Raw genomic sequence first — 22799 nt, forward strand, 5'->3', positions numbered from 1 at the left:
GTTCTACAGGAGGCTTCCAGACTCCCACAGTGAACTCCCTTTAAAGAGCTGTGTTCTCTGTGCCTACAGAAGAGGCTACATTTTTCTGATTATACCAGACAGCTGATTTCATGGCTTTGTGTCCACAAGCAACCCTGAGGGTCGTCACAGAGATAATAAAGTGAAGCACCAAGTTAAGGATAGAAAATTATCCAAGAGATGTGAAGGAAAGGAGAGAAAAGGGCAGGCTCTTGTCTTATTATAAATTCTGACCCTGATCAATGATGAGACCATAAGCCATCTGAAAATGGTGGTCATCACTACCTACTGCCCGTTCTGTTTATAAAGAATATAGGGATGGGACTAGAAAAGAACATGTTTAACTTACAAGGCAGTAGTAGCTTAAATTTGAAGACAGAGAGGCAAGGGAAAGAGTTTGAAGATTCACCTGAAATTGTAATCCCCAATCACAGCCCAGAAATCCCTCCCATGGTCCTCCACACAAGGCAACCTTCTGTCCCAACTCCAGCGCAGGCTTTGCTAGTCCCTAAATGATGCCCAAGGTCTAGAACTACTTCCTTCCCTGCTGTAAAAAACTGTAAGGAATCCTCTGAAGAATGAAGCAGAAAAGAAAAACAGGCAGGGGTCTAGAGAAACAGAGTTGATGGTCCCAAGAGTTCAATGTCACTGCTGAGGCCCAGTAGTTCCTCAACTCTCATGGTCACAGTCAAGAACTGAAGTAAAAGAAGCCAAAGAGAAAGCCTCCCCAAGTCACAGTCTAACATGGGTGTGGAGGTCTCTCTTTCTGGAACCTTCTTAGTCACATTTCTCCCCACTTTCTAGTCATCAACTGCTCCTCAGATCACTCTCCTGTAAAATGTCCTTAGGAAATCCCACAATGTCCCGGTTGAGGCATGTGCCTTGGTCATCTTTCTCATGGTACCAATGTCCCCACCTCCCTTCTTGTCACTGACTCGCCTTGACTTTAAACGTTAGTGGGAGTTGTTTTAATCAAAGTGCTCCTCTCTGGCCCTGTAGGGGACTCCTTGAGTGCAGAGCCTAAGCTTGTGTTCTAGCTTACTGTTGAATTGATAACACCCAAAGAAAGGCAGGATGAGCTTAGTGGGAAAGTACAAGTCAAGGTCCTGGGTTCAGTCTCTAGAGCTACCAAAGCAAAGGAGGGGGGACAGGCAGGGAGGCTAGATGGGCTGGTAAGCAGGCATATCAGTACAGCAGAGCACCAGGAAACACTGGGAAAGGGGAAATCAGCATCCCTGCCAGTCAGGCCACTGGCCACACTGTTCTTTTCTGCACAGTCATGTTCATCTGGCTTGTCGTTTCCTTCACTCTGGCTTTATTAGATTCCAGATGCTTTTTGGCTATAGAAAGTACCTCCCATTAGCCTAACACAAGGCTCTGGGACATGCCTGGTAGCAACTAGCTAAACTTTGATACAGCCTCCTATGGTTACAGGAGTCTAAGGGTTTTTTGTTGTTGTTGTTTTGTTTTTTACTATTTGTATACTTTTTCCCAGTAAAATCCTAAAAATGTAGTATTTTCTGACTCTTTAAAAGAGGGTAATAGAGTGTAGCAATGAACCCCAAAGAGAAGAATGGAGAGAGATTTGAAGTACATGAGTGTGGTCACACTGGGGTGTCTCACTGGGGATGTGCTCTTTTGTTTTTCTCCTAAAATTTTATTATTATATATTTGTATGTATATGGTGTGTGTGTATGTGTGGCACACACCTGTACATACCACATATGCATAGAGAGGGCAAAGGAAAAGTGTATAGTTAGTTCTCTCCTTCTACTTTTACATGGTAGATCTCAGGGCAGGCTTGGGCGGCAAGCACATGTACATACTGAGCTGCCTTGCCTGCATATGTAAGCATTCTTGAGGCATATACAAAGCTACTAGTGCCAACCTCTCAAGAAGATGAAGAGCTGGTTTCTGCACATAATACACTGCTGAATCCTATATCCACTCTGAGACAGTTGTGGTTTCTTCTTTATTCACCTACAAGAAATCTGCTTTGTTTGTTTGTTTGTTTTATCAAGACAGGGTTTCTCTGTGTATTCCTGGCTGTCCTGGAACTGAATCTGTAGACCAGGCTGGTCTCAAACTCAGAGATCCCCCTTCCTCTGCCCTGAGTGCTGGGATTAAAGGCATGTGCCACCATTGCCAGGCTTTTAAGAATAGTCTTCATCCTCTTCCAGAAAAGTGTGAGGCCATACTGGCCCAATCCAGGGCGCCTATGCCTTACCTGCTCCAACTATAGACAAGAATGTCACTTATCAGGACTTTAGGAACAAAATGCTGGAGTCAAGGCTTGTGAATCACCCAGAGAACTCTCAGCCATGGAAGATCCTACACAGAAACTTGGGAAGACACTTTGGCTAAAATCTGGCCCAGGTATACTCCAGGGCCAAGAGAGAGATGGCAGCTGAGTCCTCACGCTGAAAAAATAAAAATAAATAAAAAGGTCATCTTCATCTTCCTGAGCTTGTGAACCCCAAGAAAAGCGGCAGGAAACATGAACAGGAAAGGGGCGTGGGTGTGTGAGCATGAACTTTGAGTTGTAAGAGAAGCAGCCAGTCAAACATCAGGGTGTGGGTGGTCCGAAGGGCTTGGTAAGTGATCTCCAGGTCTGTATGACGAGCTGAGGCTGGCCAGAGCAGACTCACAGCAAGTCCAGCGTCACAGTAGCAGTAGCAGCTGTAGCAGCAGGCCCTGCATGCAGTAACTGACCCATGTAGACAGCAGGTTAGCCAGGCTGGCACTTAGGAAGACATGGAGACAGGAGGCAGAGGCGTTCAAAGTGGGGGTGAATACGCTGCATAATGCTACCCTCAGGCACCCAGAGCAGTCTGCTGCACGTGGACAGAAAAGGTCAAGGCCCGGGGACTACAGTGAGAATTAAAAGCAAACTCTGCAAGTGCGGTGTGGATAACACCCTTGGATAAACGGATTTCTACATGTTAAGAAACCATAAATAGGCCCGGCACAGGGTCACACAACTGTAATCCCAGCACTAGGGGAGGCAGAGGCAGGCAGATCTCTGTGCGTTCAAGGCCAGACTGGTCTACAAAGGAAGTCCAGAACAGCAGAACAGCCAAGGCTACAAAGAGAAACCCTGTCTCTAAAAAAACAAACACAACAAAAAGAACCTATAAATAATCCAGTTAAACTAACCATTCATTCATTCATTCTATATATGCACATGCTGAGAGCTGTGGCATGCTCTTGGACCTATGCTGGGAGCAAAAGACAGGGTGTGTGCTGGGGGACAGAGACCAGCTCCGGGGAGAGGATGGACAGGCCAGCAAGAACCTCAGAAGAATGTCAAGCTGTCGTCTAAAAGGAGGCGGGGGACAAGTATAACTAGCCCCAAACCAAGCCAACTACACTTCTACTCACCTTTGCAAGAACTGAAGAATGTGTTGCTTAGTCTTGACTACAGAGCTAGTTCAAGGCCATCCTAGACTATAGGAGACTCTATGTTAAAAACTGAGGCAAACAAACAAACAAACAAACAAACAAAACCAACCTTACTTGAGTCCTACTGAAGGCACAGGAGGAGATAAATCAAACTTGAATACCAAATGTGGATGTTATGGCCCAGCCAGCTGATACTATTCATAAATATAAAAAAAATTAAAAATATTTACAAAAGGGACATGCAAAGTAACAGTGAGATGCCCAGCTGTCCAAAAAAAAAAAAACCAGGGAGATACCCCTGCTGTCCAACAGGAGTGGGCAAGCATCAGCCTAGGGCCCAGGAACAAACTGACAAAACCAGGAAGAAAAGCACATACCAAGCAGTATGCTTATAAGGATAAGAAAGGTAGGCATTTTAAAAATTCATAAACATATAAAAAAACTAATAACATATTGTTTTAATCTTTGCTTTTTTGTATTTTTTAAAGATTTTTTATGATTTATTGATCTATTCAGTATATACTATTCTGCCCACATGTGTGCCTGTAGGCCAGAAAAAGGGCTCCAGATCACAATATAGATAGATGGTTGTGAGTCACCATGTGGTTGCTGGGAATTGAACTCAGAACCTTTGGAAGAATAGCCAGTGCTCTTAACCTATGAGCCATCTCTCCAGATCTTTGTGTGTGTGTGTGTGTGTGTGTGTGTGTGTGTGTGTGTGTGTGTGTATGTGTGTTTTAAGAGAAGGAAAATGTTATTAAATTAAAATAAAGTAGTAACAGTACCTGTCCTTGTAAGTCCTTATGTTTCTCAAAGCTTTTTCAAGCGTCTCATCTGACTTTTATTTTGGGCAGGACTGGGCTTGAACCCAAGGCCTAGACCTGCTAGGCAAGCCCTAGCATTGAGCTATATCACCAACTATGTAACATAAGTTTTGTAGCAGGTGCCACTACCTGCTGTGCCATTTCACCAGCTTACACCCTGCAACTTTTTATGGAACTATTCAACTGCGATTTTGCTAAATGCACACCTACCCCAAAGACAAGCCTTCCTTTCCCAGACCAACACTCCCCAGTGCCTCTGGTAACATGTAACTGGTCTCCCCAGTTTGAAGCAGACATAGATCCATGTTTATAGGCAGTGGCTTTTTACAAGTACTTTTACAGCATGATGTTCAAGCTGCTGATGTAATATAGTAAAGAAGCACATGGGCATTAACTTTAAAAGCGGCCTAAGTTTTCCATCTCAGGGCCTGGATAACTTCCTTGGCTGTGGGATACTAAACATCTGAGATAATGGTTTTCCTTATATGAAGCCTCTACCGCAAAGGCTGCCGTCTGCCTCTTCTACGCTCATCTGTGGTAAGAGACCCTGATTATTAGTGGGGCTACCTTTCTATTTCCAAGCCCGTTAATGCAAGAAAGCGGATTTAAATGGGGCTTCTGGGCAGCTATCGGGCAGGGACTCAGCTGAGGGAGGCAGACCCTTTGTTCTTTTCCTCCTCCTTCAGGCCAGTACCTCAATCAAATAATGGGTACCCTTCATGGCCATCTTGGACTAGAAGGAAATAGTGAGGATGAAAGCTAGGTGCTGAGATGAAACAGAAGAAACAGGAGCCTGGAGCCCTGAGCACACTGTGCAGCTGCCCTGGAACCCTCAGACTTCTTTTCAAAGGCAGCTGAGGCTATCTCTCAGTTGCTGCCATTCACTGAGTCCAACCTACACCCAGTGCCAATCACATACTAACAAAAGACATTCTACCCCGACACAGCCCACTGGCAGTAAACAGCAAATGCGAGCAGGAGGTGACCCAGCTAGGAAAACATTCTCATCGGCCACTTTTTACTAGGACCTTAACAACTTGATGCCACTGCTACCTTCTCCTCTGTACACAGACAGCCATCTTCTGTTCTTGACCAGTTCAAGCTCCACTAGCATACACTTTCTGGTATTCTGCCCTCATATGACAGTTGCCAAATATCCAACCCTCCATAAGCCCTAATAAAAACAAAGAGAAAACAGAAGAGTGTCCCCATGTCTAAAAAACATGAAGAAGTCACAATTCCCAAAATGGAGGCAATGAACAAAGTGGGCAACATACCATTTCTGAAATGACTACAATGGGGTGATGCTGCCTTTGGGCTCATGCTGCCATACACAATTCCAGGCAAACATCCTTCCACAAACTACTGCTCACATGTAAGATCTACAGCCTATACCAACATGGGCACCAACGGGGCAATCCCAGTTATGCCTGCACAAAGTCCTTTCAGACACTCCCTATGCAGAAGCTCACGCCTTCCCTGAAAGCTCTCTGTTTTCAAGGACAGACAGAACCAGAGCCCTGGCTCCTGGAAAGTGACCCAAAGACTCCAGCCCTCTCCTACAAACAGCACAAGTTGGCAAGGCAACGTCTTCACAAGAGCCTTTTTTTTTTTCACAACAATAATCTTGTAGAAGGTAAAACCTTCTACATGTAGCTTCAGATTATGGTCAAAGTTTAAACTCTGACACTTCCATTATCCTGGCCCAGATTTCTCAATGGGCCGAATTATGTAACATCACCGTGCCCTACCTAGCTTCCAGAATGGTAAGGAGAGAAGAAAAAGTTAGAGAATTCAGTTTCTACATCACATTTTCTACCAATGCATCTTCTGCCTCTTCTCCCACCGCCTAAAGCAACCTCTGGGCTGAAATCAGTCACCAAAAGTTTTAATTCAATAAATATATATAAATAATGGAGTATTGGAGAAAGGATAAAAAAAAACAACAACATAAAATCACAGCAAAGAAAAAAGGGGAGGTAAGATTTTATGTCATATAACTCAAATCTTTCACACCCACCATTAAATTCTATACCTGTTTATATTTTCGAAAAGAGGATGTTTTCTATTAAGAGGAAAGAAAGTTCAGACTGAAGGGATAACGAAAATAAAGGCCATTTAAAAGCAACTGCAAAGTATAGTGTCTCTCTCTATAGCTCTCTTTCTACACACACACACACTTCTTAAATGTCAACACCCGTCCTCAGCTGGGCACGCAGTGGCGCACACCTTTAACCTCAGCTCTTGGATGGCAGAGGTCGGCAAATCCAGAGTTTGAAGCAGCCTGGTCTACATACAGAGTGAGTTCCAGGATAGCCAAGGCTACACAGAGAAACCCTGTCTCAGAAAACCAAAAAGAAAGAAAACAAACAAAAATACCCATTCTCACTAAGGAAAAGAATTGCAAACACTTCCTTCTTTTGCATTTTCTAATTCTCTACAACAAATTGCGAATTCATTTTTGGAAAGCAGACTTACAACAGCACTGACGAAAAAAATGATTCATGTTAGGAACAGGTCAAATGAAAACAAGGTCTGAAGAACTGGGCTCAAAACAGACAGATGCAGAGAGGAGTCCCAAGAGCCTATGTCAGCCCCAAAGTTCTCTGCCTGAAATACCCTCCTTTCGGGAACATAGTACTCAAAATCTTACACACAAACCATTAGTCACTTGCATCCTCTCTGCAGTCAGCCTGGACAAGAGAGAGCACCAGGAAGCAAATTCCTAGCTGTTCTGCCAGCCCACGTGCAAGACTGAAGTCTCTACCAGCTTACCATTTAATTACACCTAACACTGACTTTACAGGCCACTTTATGGATTCCATGTATTTAATACACAGTTACTTCTCGGCTCCCTGCAATTACACACTAGTTATGGAATTCATTAATAGCACCCCTGGGCTAACAGGAGGTCTAAAACAATGCCAGACAGGTCACACTCTCCAAATTGACACTGCCACCTGAACAGGGACACAGTTAAACACACACCCTTCTTCTCAGCTCTCCGGTGAGCTGAGATGTGGAGGTGAAAATGTAGACAGGTGTAGAGGTTTGCCTTCTCTGCTACTTGAGGAAGGGGATATCTTCTTTTGGGAGATTACATACACATTTCTCACAAGCAGGAAATAAATATATCAGACTTAAAACACTGCAACTCTGCCTGCTCTTATCAGTTCACAATTACCCCAGACTGCTCAGGCGCCTCATTCCTCTTTCTCCACATCATCACTCAGTGGTAGAATGCTTTGATATAGGCTCCACTGGGGACCCATGCCTACTAAAGCCACAGAGTGAGGGTGTGGCTGCTCTTCACATCCCAGCCCAGCCCAGCTCGCCAAACTCACTGTTGCTAGACTTAAGGTCTCGGTGAATGATGGGGACGATTGCCTCATCGTGTAGGTAGTTCATCCCTCTGGCGATCTGCACGGCCCAGTTCACCAGGATGTCCGGAGGAATCCTCTTCCCAGACAATACTCTGTTCAAAGGCCCTCCACGAGCAAACTCCATGACCAAGCACAGGTTGGGTTCCTTCAGGCACACCCCTCTGAGGGCAATGATGTTCGGGTGCTTCAGCATGGCAAAGAGCTTGGCCTCTTGGCGAACATTCTCGATGGTCTGGCTGATGTCCTCATCAGGGTCATGACGAGCTGCTTTCACGGCGACCTCATCGCCTACCCAGAAAGCACGATAAACTTTCCCAAAGCCCCCAATGCCGATGATCTCCTCCAGGGTTAGCTCCGAAAAATCAATCTCTAACACTGAAAGAATAAAACAGAAAGTCAGCAATGTACTTTGAACACCATATAACCAACTACTGGATGGGCAAACAAAGCCACCATAGGTAAACGGGCCTCTCTGCCTCCCCACTAAGAAGAAAACTCCATAAGCTATAGGGACTGTGGTTAGCTCCGTGAGCATTATTCTCAATGACTAGCAAATAATAGATGCCCAATGGGTATTTACTGTAAAGTACATCCTACTAGGATTATCAGAAGAATCTTGTATGCCGGCTACCTCATTTTAACTCGAGGGAATACTGGGACAGCCTTCTTTGAAAATCGCTTGGGTTCATTTGTTCTTAGTGGTGGGAAGCAACAACCCAGGGCTAAGCAGGCGCACAGGTTGGTTTGCAAACAGCTTCTGTAGAAATATGATCAGTAAATAAAGAAGGGCACTGACTCCCACAGCAGAACGGGATGGGGGAGGTGAGTAGGAAAGGGATATGTGAGAGGGCCCTAGAAGAGGAGAAGAGGATCTCAACAAATAATGAAAGGGATGGGGTAAAGGGCAGTCTAGGCAGAGAGAAGGACATGAGCAGGAACATGGGGTCTCAGGATACAAGACATGTGAAGTACATCAGGAAGTCCGCAGCAGCTGGACTGTGCGTACTGGGATGAGATAAGACAGATAAGACTCAAGCTTGTTGGGGTGACCTGGTGGTAATAAGCTTTTGAGCAATTCTGAAAGGCTTAACAACACTCTATAAGAAACAAGGGCCACGTACGTACCCTTCAGAAGGGGAGTTTTGTGGTTTACAAAGGACACCGACTCTGAAAGCCATGTGAAATACAATGGAAAAGAAAATCTGGAGCGGTGGTTCTCAACCTTCCTAATGTGCGACCCTTTACTGCAGTTCCTCATGTTGTGCTGGCCGCAGCCATAAAATTATCTGTGTTGCTACCTCATAACTGTAATGTTGCTACTATCATGAATTATAATGAAAATGTCTGATATGTGACTCCTATGAAAGGGTCAGTTGACTCCCAAAGGGGTTGAGACTCAGGTTTTGAACTGCTGGCCTGAAGCAAAGAGCCACTAAGAGACTGGGATGCAGCTCAGTCAGTAGTGCCTAGCATGCGTGAAGCTCAGGGTTTAATCACAGTACTATAGAAAGCAATATGGTGGTGCATGCCAGTAATCCTGCACTAAGGAGATGGAGACAGAATCCTAAGTTCAGGGTCAACCTAAGCTCCACAGCCAGTTTGAGGCCAGCTTGATCTAAATGGAGACCTTGTCTCAAAAGAAAGAACCATTAAGGGGGCCTTTGCAGTGACACAAACCTGCTGAGCCTCAGAGATACTGAACATGGAAAAAACTGAATCCATGTGAAACACTTCCAGGATCTGGTTCCCTCAGGGTCTGGTTCCCAAGAGGTACAGGAAAGGAGCCACGTGAGGAACATCAGCGCCTGAGGCCAATCCCTGACAGTCACCTCAACAATTCATTCTGCCTCTGAGGTCTAGAATCTGAGCCTAAGGTATTGGATACACTTTCAGAAGCGTTGGCAAAAGCTTTCACAGACAGGTGCCAGTGATTACAACTCTCGGGCTAGATTTGACGTTAAGAACTGAACACAGTCCTGCTTCATGTGTTTCTCCTAAAGCCCTGTTTTCTGTTCTCTTTCAGCTGATTCAGACTCATCCCTCACATGTGAACTTAAATGCCAACTTCACAGAGAAACTTCCCCTAACCTCAAGACCAAATGTGGGCAAGCTCATCAAATGCCTTTGCAGCTAACTCCATTCTGCAAGACTCATCAAGGTTATCACTAGTTAATTACTCATTCACTGCCTATCACCTGTGACTCTATGACAACCACAGGACAGACTCTGTCTGCCACCACTGTGCTCACTGGGCCAAATATTTAGTGGGTGCCTAGGTAGGGCATAAACAATCTAGATCTGTTTAAAAGGGGTGGGCAGGACTTCCGGAAGAGAACAACCACATGCTTTACCAGGAAAAACCAAACCAAACCTAGGAAAACAAAGATGCATTTGTAGATTTTGGCAAGAGCAAACTGGATGACTGTTCTTGTGTGGCCGGCCCCATCACACCTCACTCTTCATTTAGATGCTAGTGGCACTCAGATTTTTGTTCTTGCTTAATTATAGTACTTTCAGTCTTCCAGTGTTCACTTGTATTTTGCAATGCAACTGTCTATCTACACCAAGGAAACCCTCAAGAAAAGTCAGATGGACTATATTATGTACACAAGAAGGAGAGTCCATCTTGATCCCCAAAGTTCACTGCGGCTAATTAACCCCTTGAGGATGCAGTGGAACTCCAAGTGCAGCAGGCAAGCACATGCTTAGTACTTACACTGTCCTGGTTTTAGTCCCTGATAACATGAAATAAAGAAGAGGGGGAAAGTTAGTGTCTCTTGGGGAGGGGGATCCTCCTGAGGTAAAAAAAGGACATGGGAGAAGCTGCAGAGTAGCAATCGGCACCTATCCCAATATCCTTCTAGCACCTCACCTTTTAGTACCAGAGGTTAGAAAGCTAAGAAACTACAAATCCCAGGATCCCTTACTGCAGAGTTACTGGATGTAAATTAAGAGACACACAAGATTTGCAAAAAAAAAAAAAAAGAGAGAGAGAGAAATGGAGACTATTTTCTGGCTGCCTCTCCTGGCAAGAATGGCAGTCTGCAGCAGCATGTCAGCGTCCAGTCACCAGCTCTGTAGCTGTGCAAATAAATGATCCATAGTGAAGTGGCTGCCATCCTCCGGGCTGCAGACACAGCAGGATGTTCCTGAGGCAGCTCCAGATGCTGAGCGTTGTCTGTGAGAACAATACCAAGGTCTTGGTGGTTCAGTCCTGCACTGCCCAGAGCGCTCTCCAGAAGAGCCTCTTCTCCAAGCCAACAATTCTGCAAGCACCCAATTTCCTGTGCTGAATCCATTTCTTGCTTAAAATAGCTTCAATGTTTCTGAGTCCTAAAAATGAATCCTGACTAATTACTAACTTTTGCCTGATGTCATCCACATGAATGAGAAAACATGCTGGCAGCAGAGAGAGATTAGAAACCCCTTTGAAAAATACATGTCTACTTGGTCTTCGGAGGCAAGGAATGTTCTTTTTATTTTTTATTTTTTCTACCAGCCCTTACATTGGTGAAAAGCTCCATGCCTCTTCAAAGAATTGTATTGATCAGCCTATTTCTTCAACAAAGTCTTTGCATTAATTAACTATAATAATTCTCTTTTACTGACTCTCCATTTCTCCGCTCTGAAGCACAGTTCTCAACACAAAGTAGGTGTTCAATGTTTACCTAACCGCCTGAGAGTATAAAAGATGAGATTCTGGTCTAGGGTGCTGAAAAGGACAGCTCCTCTAGCAGCTTTGCGGAGACAAACCCTTGGAGTGGAAGGAAAAGTGGTGACCTCTCAGTGTGGAAGCTAAGAGCTCAGCTTTTCCCAATAGCTCAGCTTTTCCCTAGAAGCATAAGGAAGCCAGCAAGAAAAGTACAGAACTCAGCTTTCCAACAGACAAAAACAACCCAGAAGGGGGAGTGAGGACTTTCTTTTTCTCTCCCTGCTAAGAAGTCCCTTCGATGGGCTTCCAGGAAGTAGACCTTCAGTTGCAGAGAGCATGCAGGCTCTCCTTTCCTTCTCTGCTCCAATCAAGACCTAGTTTTAAGCAAGAATCAGGTCATCAGGTTGCATTCAGTACATTTTTTAAATTTTTTTTTCTGGGGGAGGCTATTTCCAGGAATATCAACAACAAAACCTGATTTCATGTTGGAGTCAAGATATTATTTCCTCCGGATTGTATGCTCTGGAGACTGACTGCACAGGCCCATCCTGGAGGCGTGGGGGCAAGGGAATGGTATACTTTGTTCACTTCAGAGTGTTACCTACAAAGCCAAATGTGTGATGCACAGCTGTGATCCCAGCACTCAGGAGGTAGATGCAGGAGGATCTTAAGTTCAAGGACAGCTTGGGCTACACAGTGAGATCCTGTGTCAAAAGGAAAAGGAAATGAAAAGAAACGAAAACAACAACAAAAACCTAGGCTCAGTGGGGGATGGCTTGGTGGGTAAGAGAGCTCGCTGGGCGACTGGAGTTTAGATCCTCAGCGCCCACATGAAAGGAATGGCACGGCCAAGACACCTGTATCCTCAGCGCAGGGGACAGACGGGGGGGGGGGGGCGTCACTGGGACCTCAGTCTAGCTGAAAATGCTCCGGGACCGGTGAGAGACCAACTCAAGGCGACAAGGCAGAGATCATCAGAGCACGGCCAGGATCCTCCAAGCATGAGCATGTGCATCTGCAGACACCCATGCACACATGTACACACACACAAGCCTTGTGCATATCTAAAACTGCATCCTTACGTTTGTGGTAGATTCAGGAGAAACAAATATAAGTTAACGGTGACCTTAATTCTGTGTGGCAAGCAGACTGACACTAGGATAGAAGAAACACTTTAACAGCTATGTATCTCCCAGGGTGACTACCTGGGGCTTTACATTTTTTTCACCTTTTAAAAAAAAAGATGAGAGAGCACCCAGGTTATATAGATTTGTCATCCGTGGAGAGCCAACCCCTGGTTCTAACAGTGGAGGGATAAAAACAGAATGTAAAATGGCTTATGATATCACTAGTACCTATTTCCTTTGACGAAAAGATTAATTTCCCCTCCTGTTCTGAAACAAAGCTTGAAGCAAAATTTTCACTTGAAAATGACACTTAAAAGCAAACCTGACTCTCCCTGCTTGACTAGACTTAGGTATTCCATATGAAACCCTGAACACATCACATGCAGTGAGCCCCAGAGGGGAAGTTCAAAAGGGCAACTCGGGGGGAAGTAATGTCAGTGGCTTTACTATTCCAAGTCCTGGGGGACAAAGTTTTGTCAATCATCTTTATTTTCTGAGTGACACTAACAGAAGTCCCAAGCGAGACACTCGTGCCTTTCCAAAGCACTGACTGAAATTTCATATTTACTCCACCGGTCTCCCTCCTACCATCCTTTTAGCCCTTGGTACTTAACATAGTACTTAACATACTTAACCAAGTACTAAAGGGTGAGCTTTCTGGCTGGAGCTTTGTGAGCTATCAAGAATAATGCCAGTCACACACAAGGTGAAGTTAGGGCACTTACCGGAACTTTCAATGCCAAGCTCCTCAGGTGAGTTCTTTCCACAAGCACAAGATCCTCCCATCTGGGTTCCAGATTCAGGACCCACCCTAGCCAAGGCACTGCCTATTACAATAGGGAAATCCTGGCCACGTTACAGGGATTCACCTCTGAACGAAGCACACCGCTGACATGTCTGGCACTCAGCGGAAAGGTTCTTTTAACCGAAGTCATGTTTGCTCCTGACTGCGATGACAGCCGGAGCACAAGATGCTGAGGAAATGGAGAGGGCCGCTCGTGGACTTTTTGTACACTCATGTTGGCTGTCCCTAAAAACATCACAGAACTCCGCCCACAAAGAGTCTCAAAATCTCACTCAAAACCACACTGGGACCAGGCAGTGGTGGCACAGGCCTTGAATCCCAGCACTCAGGAGGCAGAGGCAGGTGCATCTCCAAGTTCAAGGCCAGCCTGGTCTACAGAGCAAGTTCCAGGACAACCAGGGCTACACAGAGAACCAAGTTCATCTCCAAGACTAATTCCAAACACCAAAGCAGGACTGGTACTGCCAAAGTGTGCCAAAAATATGTAGCACCTAGAAACAATCTAAAGTGACTTGTTATTCCCAGGCATTATAAACATCAAAATGTATAAACAAGAAACTTTGAATGAAAGGGGAGACGTCTAAGGAGAACTAGAGATCTGAACAATTTGACAGTCAAAAGCCCAAAGGGTGGCGGGGGGGATTAAGAAGCTATGATTACATTTAAAATTTATCTTCAAATAATATAATTGTTCATGTAAAAACAAGTCAGAAAGATAACTATTGCGGATGAAAATTTAAAACTAAATATTCAAAGTTAGCCCTTTCCTTTTTTTTTTTTTACAAGTTAGCCCTTCGTAACGACTTACTTTTTATAAAGTAGGATGCAAAGTATGTAAGTACATAAGACAAGAAACAAATTACTATGAATATAGTAAGAATGCCTTCTAATTAGAATTATGGAAACTATTAAATGCTATAAACTGTACTTGGAGGGATTCTCATCTTCTAAAATAACCAAATATGTACAAGTGATTAAGGAATTACAATGGCAATTTAACTCCTTTAAAAAAAAATGAAAAAAATTTCATTACGGGCATGGAACAGGGGGTTCCTGGGAAACTGGTGAAAACCAGGACACAGGGAGAAAGACCCTAGGAGGGAACCCTGGGCCTGGCCCCTCTGAGATTTGGCCAATGCCAAATATAGGGAAGGATCTAGGATGAAAAAAAAAAATGCGTTGTCTGAACCATATGTCTGTTGAGGACTTAGGCTGTGTACAAGGACTTAACCACTGTACCTGCTGATCCTGAACTCCCACGAGGGACAGGCATACTTTCTCCCTCTAATTATTTCTACACTCATGGCTTTGCCCCCACACGCACACCTTCTGCACACACATTTTGCGGTGAGACTCCTCAAGGTACAACTTTGAAATACAGTACGAGAGCCCAAGAAATCAACACGAGATTTCAAAGGCACCTGACTCTTGAGTTCACACAAGCTTCCGGGACTTGTGAGCCTGCCCAGGCAGGCGGGAGACACCTCCACTTCTCTCTGGACAAATACCTTTAAGAGGCGGGGACAAGCCACAGAAGAGATCCGCCAGGTCCTTGATTGGGGAACTAAGGTTACTGATGACAGTAACCACCTGCTCCCCAGAAACCTTTCCAGATCTGGAGGGGCACAAGGAGGGAGGGGAAGGGGAGGTGGGGAGTACGGAGGCTCGTGCTGGGGTTTCGGGAGTTGATACTTGAGCGAATCCGAGGAAGGTGAAGAAGACCAGTGTGCCCGGCAGGGCCTGCGGCTCTGGAGCTTCTCTGTAGCCCCTACAGCCCGCTTCCCCACCCAAGCCCGGGCCAGTCGCTCCCCACCCCTGACCTCTCCTCGCCCACCCCAGGCCTCATCCTCCCCTCCCCACCGGACTCCGGTGCCCGCCTTCTCCTTACGCTGAATGGGCGGGTAGCAGCTGGGGTCCTCCGCGCCGGGCTGGCAGCGGCTGGAAAAGGCGCTGCGCGGGGTCACGTAGTTGCTGGGGAAGATGCCCACCCGCTGGTTCAGCTGTCCGGTCCACCAGCCCTCATCGCCGGATACCTGCGAGTCCTTGGACAGCACCTCTACGACGTCGCCCAGCCGCAGGGTCAGCTCGTCCTCGCCCGCCGCCTCGTACTCGAACACCGCCGTCCAGTAGGGCAGCGCGGCGTGAGATCCCAGCTCGGCCGCCGCCTCCTCCTCGTCCTCCTCTTCCTCGGCCCCTGCGCCCGTGGCATCCTCCCCCGGCGGGGCGGCAGCGGCGCTCGCCAGGCAGCCGAGAAGCGATCTGGAGGACTCCATGGAGCGGCCGGTCCATAGGGTGCGGGGCGGCCGCCCGCGGGAGCCGCCGCCGCCTATTGTTCATGCGGCTCGGCAGCGCTGGGGGCTCCGCGCCCCCGACGGCCGCCGCAGGTAGGGCCCGAGCAGGCGGGGCGCGAGGGAGCCGAGGACGCCCGGTGCGCACCGTGAGCGCGCACCGCGGACAGGGGCGCGGCGCAGTGCCCGCCGCCTGGCGCCCCCGCGGGCGGCCTCGCCCCTCGGCGGCTCCCACCTGCTCGTGCAGCCGGTGCCCGCCGCCCGCCGGCCGCTCCCTCTCTGCCCCGCCCCGTGCGCCCCGCCCCCCGCACGCCCGCGACCACCTGACGCGAGTCTGGCTCCGCCCCAGCCCTGCGGACCCGGGGGCGCGGCCTCCGGGATGGGCCCGCCCCCGCGGCCAGCCCGTCCTCCCATTGGCCCGCCGCGGCTGTCCGTTTCCTGGGGGGGAGGCTGCGGCCTCATTGGGTAGCTCCGGAAGGTGAGACGGAGCCGGCGTTCGGACGGCGGGAGCGGGTCGCGGAGCGCTTTCGTCTTTGTCTGAGCCGTTTGGTCCTACGGGTTGCGCCAGTTTCAGGTTCGGATGACCAGGCTCTTGGGTCGGCTTCCCCCCTGGTCGACCGTGGGGACCGGCTTCCGTCCCCTCTCGCCTCCACGCGCACACTCGCATCCAGGAACCTCATGGCTTACGATAGAAGAACTCCTGGGATTTTTCTGCTGGCCTTAATGAAGACTGCGTACGCTTTGCGAGAAGACGTTCCAGGCCGTCGTTGTTAGAATTCCGAAAGGGGAAGTCACCTAGTGGGGTTTCCGCAGTCTCGGGGAGTCGTGCGAAACCGGCTGGTTTGCTCTTGCCTTGTGGAGTCGGCTGTGTCTAGGACCCTGATAACTGGCTATACATCACGTCAAGGACCAAAACAGAGTAAAGGCTGGTGCTGCCACTCTTGGGCAAGAGCTGACCTATGCTTTGTCCTTTTGTTACACTCCCCCGCCTCCCAAGATTAAGAAAGAACAAGATAAGAGGACCTTAACCTATCTTATATGCTTTTATCATAGCGATGACTTCTATATTTCAAAACAGCCGTGATATCTACCAAACTGTATTACGCTTTCCAAGACGGGAATAGATGTGGTTTATTTAGCAAGGGCCAGTGTTTCACTGTTTGTTTCTGTTTTTTTGAGACAAGATCTCACTGTGTAGCCCAGGCTGGCCTCACACTGACAATCTTGCTGCCACAGCTGTCTGGATACTGGGATTACAGGCATGTGCCACCGTGCCCGGCCAGACTATTAATTTCGTTTGATTTTAATTTGAGGTTCATTATTAGGCAAACGGGAGCAATTTGGGAAAATAGCCAGGCAGCTATGTGACCTCGGGCAGGCAGTTAACATTTACTGCTGCTGGCCCTTCCCTGAAGGAAGGAGCGTGGAGAGAAAGAAAGGTATTTTAGGTCGGACTTGCAGTGGTTTGCCGGCGACTGTGACTACATTGTGAATGTAGAAGCTGCACATGTAAGGGCTTAGGAAGAAGATGAGATGTGCTGTTCAAAAGAGAATCCAGAAGGTCCCGAGGATCGAGTCCCAGAAAGAAATTCCCTAACATGTTCAAGTTATGTATAGGAGGGTCCAACATGTTCAGGTCTAGGGAGGGCCAGTAAACTGGAAAAGCGTGAGTCTGTGTAGATTCTCCGATGTTAAGATGAAACCACTCCACCAGCAAGAGTAAGGGAGAGGGAAAATAATCAGTGTTTTAAATATTTTATTTAATAAAATTTTCGTATGTGTGAAAAAGGAGTTTTACCAAGCAGCTGAAGAAACAAAACATACTAGAGGGGCTGGAGAGGTCACAGAAGGGACAGGAGCTCCACAAGAAGACCGACAGAGCCAAGTAACCGGGGCCCAGGGGTCCTGTGGAGACTGAAGCACCAACCAAGGACCACACATGGACTGGACCCAGTCCCCCCTCCCCCCCACAGATGTAGCCAAAGGGCAGTTCGGTCCTCTTATGGGTTCCCTAGTAAAGGGAATGGGGCTCTGACATGGACTCTGGTACCTACTTTTCGATCACTCGCCCCTGGTGGGGCTACCTCACCAGGCCACAGGGGAAGAGGCTTCACTCAGTCCTGACACAACTTGATAGGCTGGGGTGGGTGGTTGGGAGGAGCTCACTCCCTTCCGTGAAGAGTAAGGGAAGGAGGGTCAGGGAGGGAGGCTGGGTTGACTGGGATATAAAATGAATAAATTAAAATTCAAAACTGGAAGAAAAAACAAGGGGCTGGAGAGATGGCTCAGTGATCGAGAGTCTTTCAGAAGACTCAGGTTCTGTTCCCATGGCTCACTCTGGCAGCTCCTGTAACTTCAGTTCCTGGAGATCAGACAGTCTATTGACTTGTCTCCACGGGCACCAGAAATGTGAGCAAAACGCATAGAATATTTGTAGGAAGAAGAAATCAGTTAAGTGTGGGTCTTCAAGTAGTAGGATTATGCCTAACTGGGACTTTTTAAATTGTCATTTCATTCCTTTGCTTGCCCATTTCCACACACCTCCTCTCCGTGGAGCAGAAAAGAACAATCCTTGCTCCCGAAGAATAAGGAAAGCTAACTCCCTGATCAATTTAAATATTTAACACTTCAGCGTGCACTTAGGACCTCATCAAGAGTCATTCACCAAACATTCCAACACGTCACTCTGTAAATATTTATCAAATGGATAAGTGCTAAGAATTCAAACCAGGGGAAGATCCTTCAGACCACAGTTGCCTGGCAGGGCCTCATGGTAGAAGCAGAAACAGAACTGGCCCAGAGAGGTGTGGGGTGGAGCAGGAAAGAGGGAAGGAGCAGAGAGAGGTGAGAAATGGTGGGACAGTGAGCCCATGTTGATGGCATGAAAGGATAAGAAAAAATGCTGGAGACCTATTGAGACCAGATTGCAGAAGGCTTTGTAATTATTTGATTCACAATAATTATTTAATTGATCATTTAAAATTATTTCATGACAAAGGTGTTTGATGCACGGGTGGAAACCGGTCTGACTTGTTTCTCACAGCATTCCTGGCATCTCAGAATGCCTGGCACAGGGCTAGTCGCCTCTCTGGACAGTCACACCTGATGGCTGACTTGGCTATAAGCCTAGGAAGTCTGGGTTTTGTAGAGCAGACGAAGGTTATCACCGGGCCAAGGAAATGGTTCAGTGCGTAGGAGTGCCTGCTCCACAGACAGGAAGACCTGAGTTCGAATCCCTAGCACCTAGGTAAAAAGTTAGATTTGGCTGTGTGTGCCTGTAAGCCCTGCACTGGGGGACAGATGGGCAGACTCCTCCCTGTCTGACCAGCCTAGCTGAATCACCAGGAAGTTATGAGTAGGGCCTTGAGGTAAAGTGACTGTGATTTTGCCAGCCTTAGGCTCCTCACCTGGGGGTTGATGAATGTTGCTCAGAAAAGCAACATTTTCTCTACCACACTGGAAAGAATAGCACCAATCAGGGAGAAGACAAGTGTCCGTCAGTGACTCAGTCGGCATTAGACTTAAATCAGATCATGCGATTATCCTGACTGCAGTCTGAAAAAAAAATCTGACTTTGTACAAGACAAGGTTTTATAATTATCTTTATTAATTATATTTTATTGTGTTAATTATATATGTTTCATTAAATAATTATATGTGTGTTTCATTAAATATATACGATTCATTATGTCACTTTCAGGCTTGTATATAATATATTTTTATCATCAACCCCCATTGCCTTCTCTTGTTCTCCTCCCATTCTCAACTAGTCCCCCTTCTACATTTGTGTGTGTATGTCTGTGTCTCTGTCTGTCTGTGTCTGTCTGTCCCACCATGAAGGCTTTTTGCTGAGCACAGGCACCTTTCCCCCGGCTACCTCACTGAAGAAAATGGCAGGGCAAGCTTTTGAAGCTGTTTTCTCATTGGTATAGTAGCAGAACACACTTTGTATGGATGTTATAGAGTTAAACAAGGAAGACACCCAAAGGATGCTGTTCAGCGCCAGCGGCCATATTTCTTTTTCTCGGTGTCCACCCTCAAACGCACCTTAGAATGTAGTGGGTCTTGACTAGGAGCTAAGCTGAGGTGGTTCTCAAACAATGAAAACTAAATTAAAATTGAGAAATAAGGAAGGTGGGCATGAGGAGAGAAATGAAAAGAAGGGGAGGGAGGAAAGAGAAGGGCCCATAAGAGAATGAGGTCTTGAATTTGAATTCTGATTGACGCTTACAGGCAAGGTAAGCTCCCTGTGTCCCAGATCCCTCACATGAAACTCAAGGCTAATAACATGATTTCTCTGGCCTCCCAGACTGATGAAGAGACATGATGTGTGATTTCTACTTAGCACAGAGTCTAGCACCTAATTATCCCCATGGATCCTAGAATTCAGTTCAGTAAGTGACTGCCACCCTCCCGTTGGTTCTTTCTGGGAACATCTTATTTAATGTTTATTGGCACGTATTCATAGTAGCTTCGTAGACGTCTGTAACATTTGCCTTTGACCATATTCCTCATCCCTCCCCTTCTTCTCTTCACTCTTCCCTCCCCTCTAGTTTGCCTTCCCCAATTGCCCTTCTCCTTCATGTTATTTGTGTGTGCGTGTGTTTATACATATATGGTATGATATATCTATATAAAGTGTAGGCTCTGTAAGTGAAAAAATATGACTATGTTTGTCTAAGCCTTCCAGCAAATGATGCAAACTTTTTAAAAGATTTTGTTTATTAGTGTCTGTGTGTGTGTGTGTGTGTGTGCATGTGTGTGTGCGCACAGATGTACATACATGGAGGTCAGAGGACAATTTTGTGAAGCCCGTTCTCTCCTCCCACCTTTATGTGGACTCAGGGATCGAACCCAGGTCATTAATTTGCATGGCAAATACCTTTACCTACTGAGCCATCTCACCGCTTTTTTTTCAGGTCCTGAAAAAAACAACCTGATTTCGTTTATGGTTAAATTGAACTCTGTTGCGTGCATACCCCACACTTTGCTTATCCATTCCCCTGAGGATGGACACGTAGGCTATGGTAATTGGCTATGGTGAATACGCTGCCATAAACAGGATGTGCGAACTGCCTGGGTCACAGCTGCAGCCCTAGTTTCAGTTTTGTGAGGAACCTCCGTGCTGATTTCCATAGGGTCTGCGCCAATTTACATTCCCACTAGTGGAGTGTACTGGGAGAACGTTTGTTTGTTTGCTTGCTTGCTTGCCTGTTTGTTTTTGGGGTTTTTGTTTGTTAGTGTTTTCCAAGACAGGGTTTCTCTGTGTAGCCCTGGCTATCCTGGACTCCCTTTGTAGACCAGGCTTGCCTCAGCCTCACAGAGATTCATCTGCCTCTGCCTCCCTGAGTGTTGGGATTACAAGCGTGTGCCACGGTGCCTGGCTTGGAAGAATGTTTTGTTTTTATTTTATTTTATTATTTTTACAATTTATTTATTGTATGTCCTGATTTGTAGCCCCCTCCCTCAACTTTAAATGAGTACTTTGATGCTTAAATCCCTCAAGCAGACACTGAGCAGTTCTAACACAGTCCATGATACATCCCTTAGTCTTCACCTTAGGGAAGGAGCTCCCAGCTCTGAATTCAGAAACTCTGCTTTATATCAAGTGTGGCTTGAGGCAGATGTTTTGGGAGAGTGTACAGCAGGGTGATGGGACAGAAGTTAAGCGCCTCACAGACACTGGCTCAGACTCCTAGCTGAAGAGGAATGCATCCAGGGAGCCGCTTCCCCAGTTTTTTCATTATTAACAAAAGGCAGGTGTATAACATGGGGTTTCTGTAGATCTGTGGTTCTCGATCTCCCTAACATTCTGATCCTTGACCCGTTACTACAGTTCTTCATGTTGTGGTGACCCCCCAACCATGAAATTATCTTTTTTGTTGCTACTCCATAACTGTAATTTTACTACTGTTATGAACCGTTATTAAATATCTGTGTGTTCCGATGGTCTTAGGTGACCCCTGTAAAAGGGTCATTGGACTCCCAAGAGGTCTCTGGACAGCGCTTATAGATCTCATTGTAATTGATAGTGTGTTCGCTCTTCTGTGCTGAGAATTAATGCTGCTTGGATCCTCAATGTGGTAACCAATCTCCCCTCCTTTCTTCTCTGCTCTCTCCCTTGAAGACCTTGGTTCAGAAAAGAAACAGATTACAAGAGCTGCCTCGCTTGTCCCTTCCTGGGAGAGCTGCTTCTTACCAATGATGAGAGCCTTTCATCAAGGAGTGGGTGTCACACAGATTCGCAGCTTCATCCAGACTCTCGACAGAGCCAGCCCCCGGGACAGCTCTCTGTGAAATGAAACTCAAAACTTCATATAAGCTCTTCAGTCAAAAAGGTCCAACCAAATCGAGAGACAGTCCAGTGAAGAATTCCTCCCTGTACGTAATTGTAAAGAAGATAAAATGCCTGAAGAAATAATCGCACAAAGTGAAAACAAGGTTGCATTCCAGAATCTTAAATTCAATAAACCCAGAGGAAACATACTTGTAATTTTGTGGGAAATAATGTTCATCGATATTATTGAAAGGAACGTATCAGAACGTGAACTGCAGTTTCCTTCATCCAGATAAGGGGCTTAGAAGCAGTTGTTTTCCTCATCCTGCCTTATCTAGTAGTGTCTACATTAAAATGTACAGATTCTCTAAGTAGAAAAAGTATGTTAGACTCCGAAACACGCACACCTACATGATCTGGATTACACGCAGACCCTGAAACAGTTCGGTTCCTGAAACAGTAAAACAGCAGCTGGAGGATCAGGGAGATGCTGCTCAGAGCCCACAAGATTTCTGAGGGAAAGGAGCAAGCGATCTACCGTAAAGCAAGCTGAACAGTAATTAACAACAAATACATTTTATACTTGGAAATTGGTGGGTATGGTGTGTCCTCAGCGGCGGCACCACGCGTGTGCGGCAGAAATTACATTTACTAATTTGATGTACCCTGTCTCTATATTCTATAAATCGCAAGATATGTTGTTCATCCTGAGTATCTGAACTTTTTTGTCAATTAAAATTTAAAAAGAGATGGGGGCTGAAGAGAGATCTCAGCGGTTCGGAGTGTGTGCTGCTCTACTGTCGACAAAAACCAGAGCTGGCTCCCCAGAACCCACACCAGGCAACTCATGAGCTCACAGCTGCCTGTAACGCTAGCTCCAGGGGATCCGATGCCCTCTTCTGAAAGACCTTCCTTTGAATTTTCAGCTTTTTTCTGCCTTGATTTTAAATCATGTTGGTTTGGGGGGGGGGGGGGCTGGAGGGTGAGGGTTAGTTTAAGCATCAAAGCCCTCTTTGGTTATGA

At 46.5% G+C, this 22799-nt stretch overlaps 1 protein-coding gene across 2 annotated transcripts in view; it reads right to left on the reverse strand.

The window, feature by feature from the left end:
• The window catches only part of Map3k9 (mitogen-activated protein kinase kinase kinase 9), a 71731-nt gene extending 55954 nt beyond the window's left edge, over positions 1-15777 (reverse strand). Inside the window, exons 1-2 of one of the 2 annotated variants that reach the window (XM_021653943.2) lie at positions 15100-15777; positions 7589-8002 (exon numbers count right to left, since the gene is read on the reverse strand). In XM_021653943.2, coding sequence (XP_021509618.1) covers positions 7589-8002; positions 15100-15484 — 799 coding nt within the window. In that variant the 5' untranslated portion in view covers positions 15485-15777. The remainder of the gene's footprint in view (positions 1-7588; positions 8003-15099) is intronic. The other variant, XM_021653933.2, reaches the window with a different exon arrangement.
• Between the last annotated feature and the right edge of the window lie 7022 nt (positions 15778-22799).

Source organism: Meriones unguiculatus, chromosome 7 (genome assembly GCF_030254825.1).
Source record: "Meriones unguiculatus strain TT.TT164.6M chromosome 7, Bangor_MerUng_6.1, whole genome shotgun sequence".
Lineage (NCBI taxonomy): Eukaryota > Metazoa > Chordata > Mammalia > Rodentia > Muridae > Meriones > Meriones unguiculatus.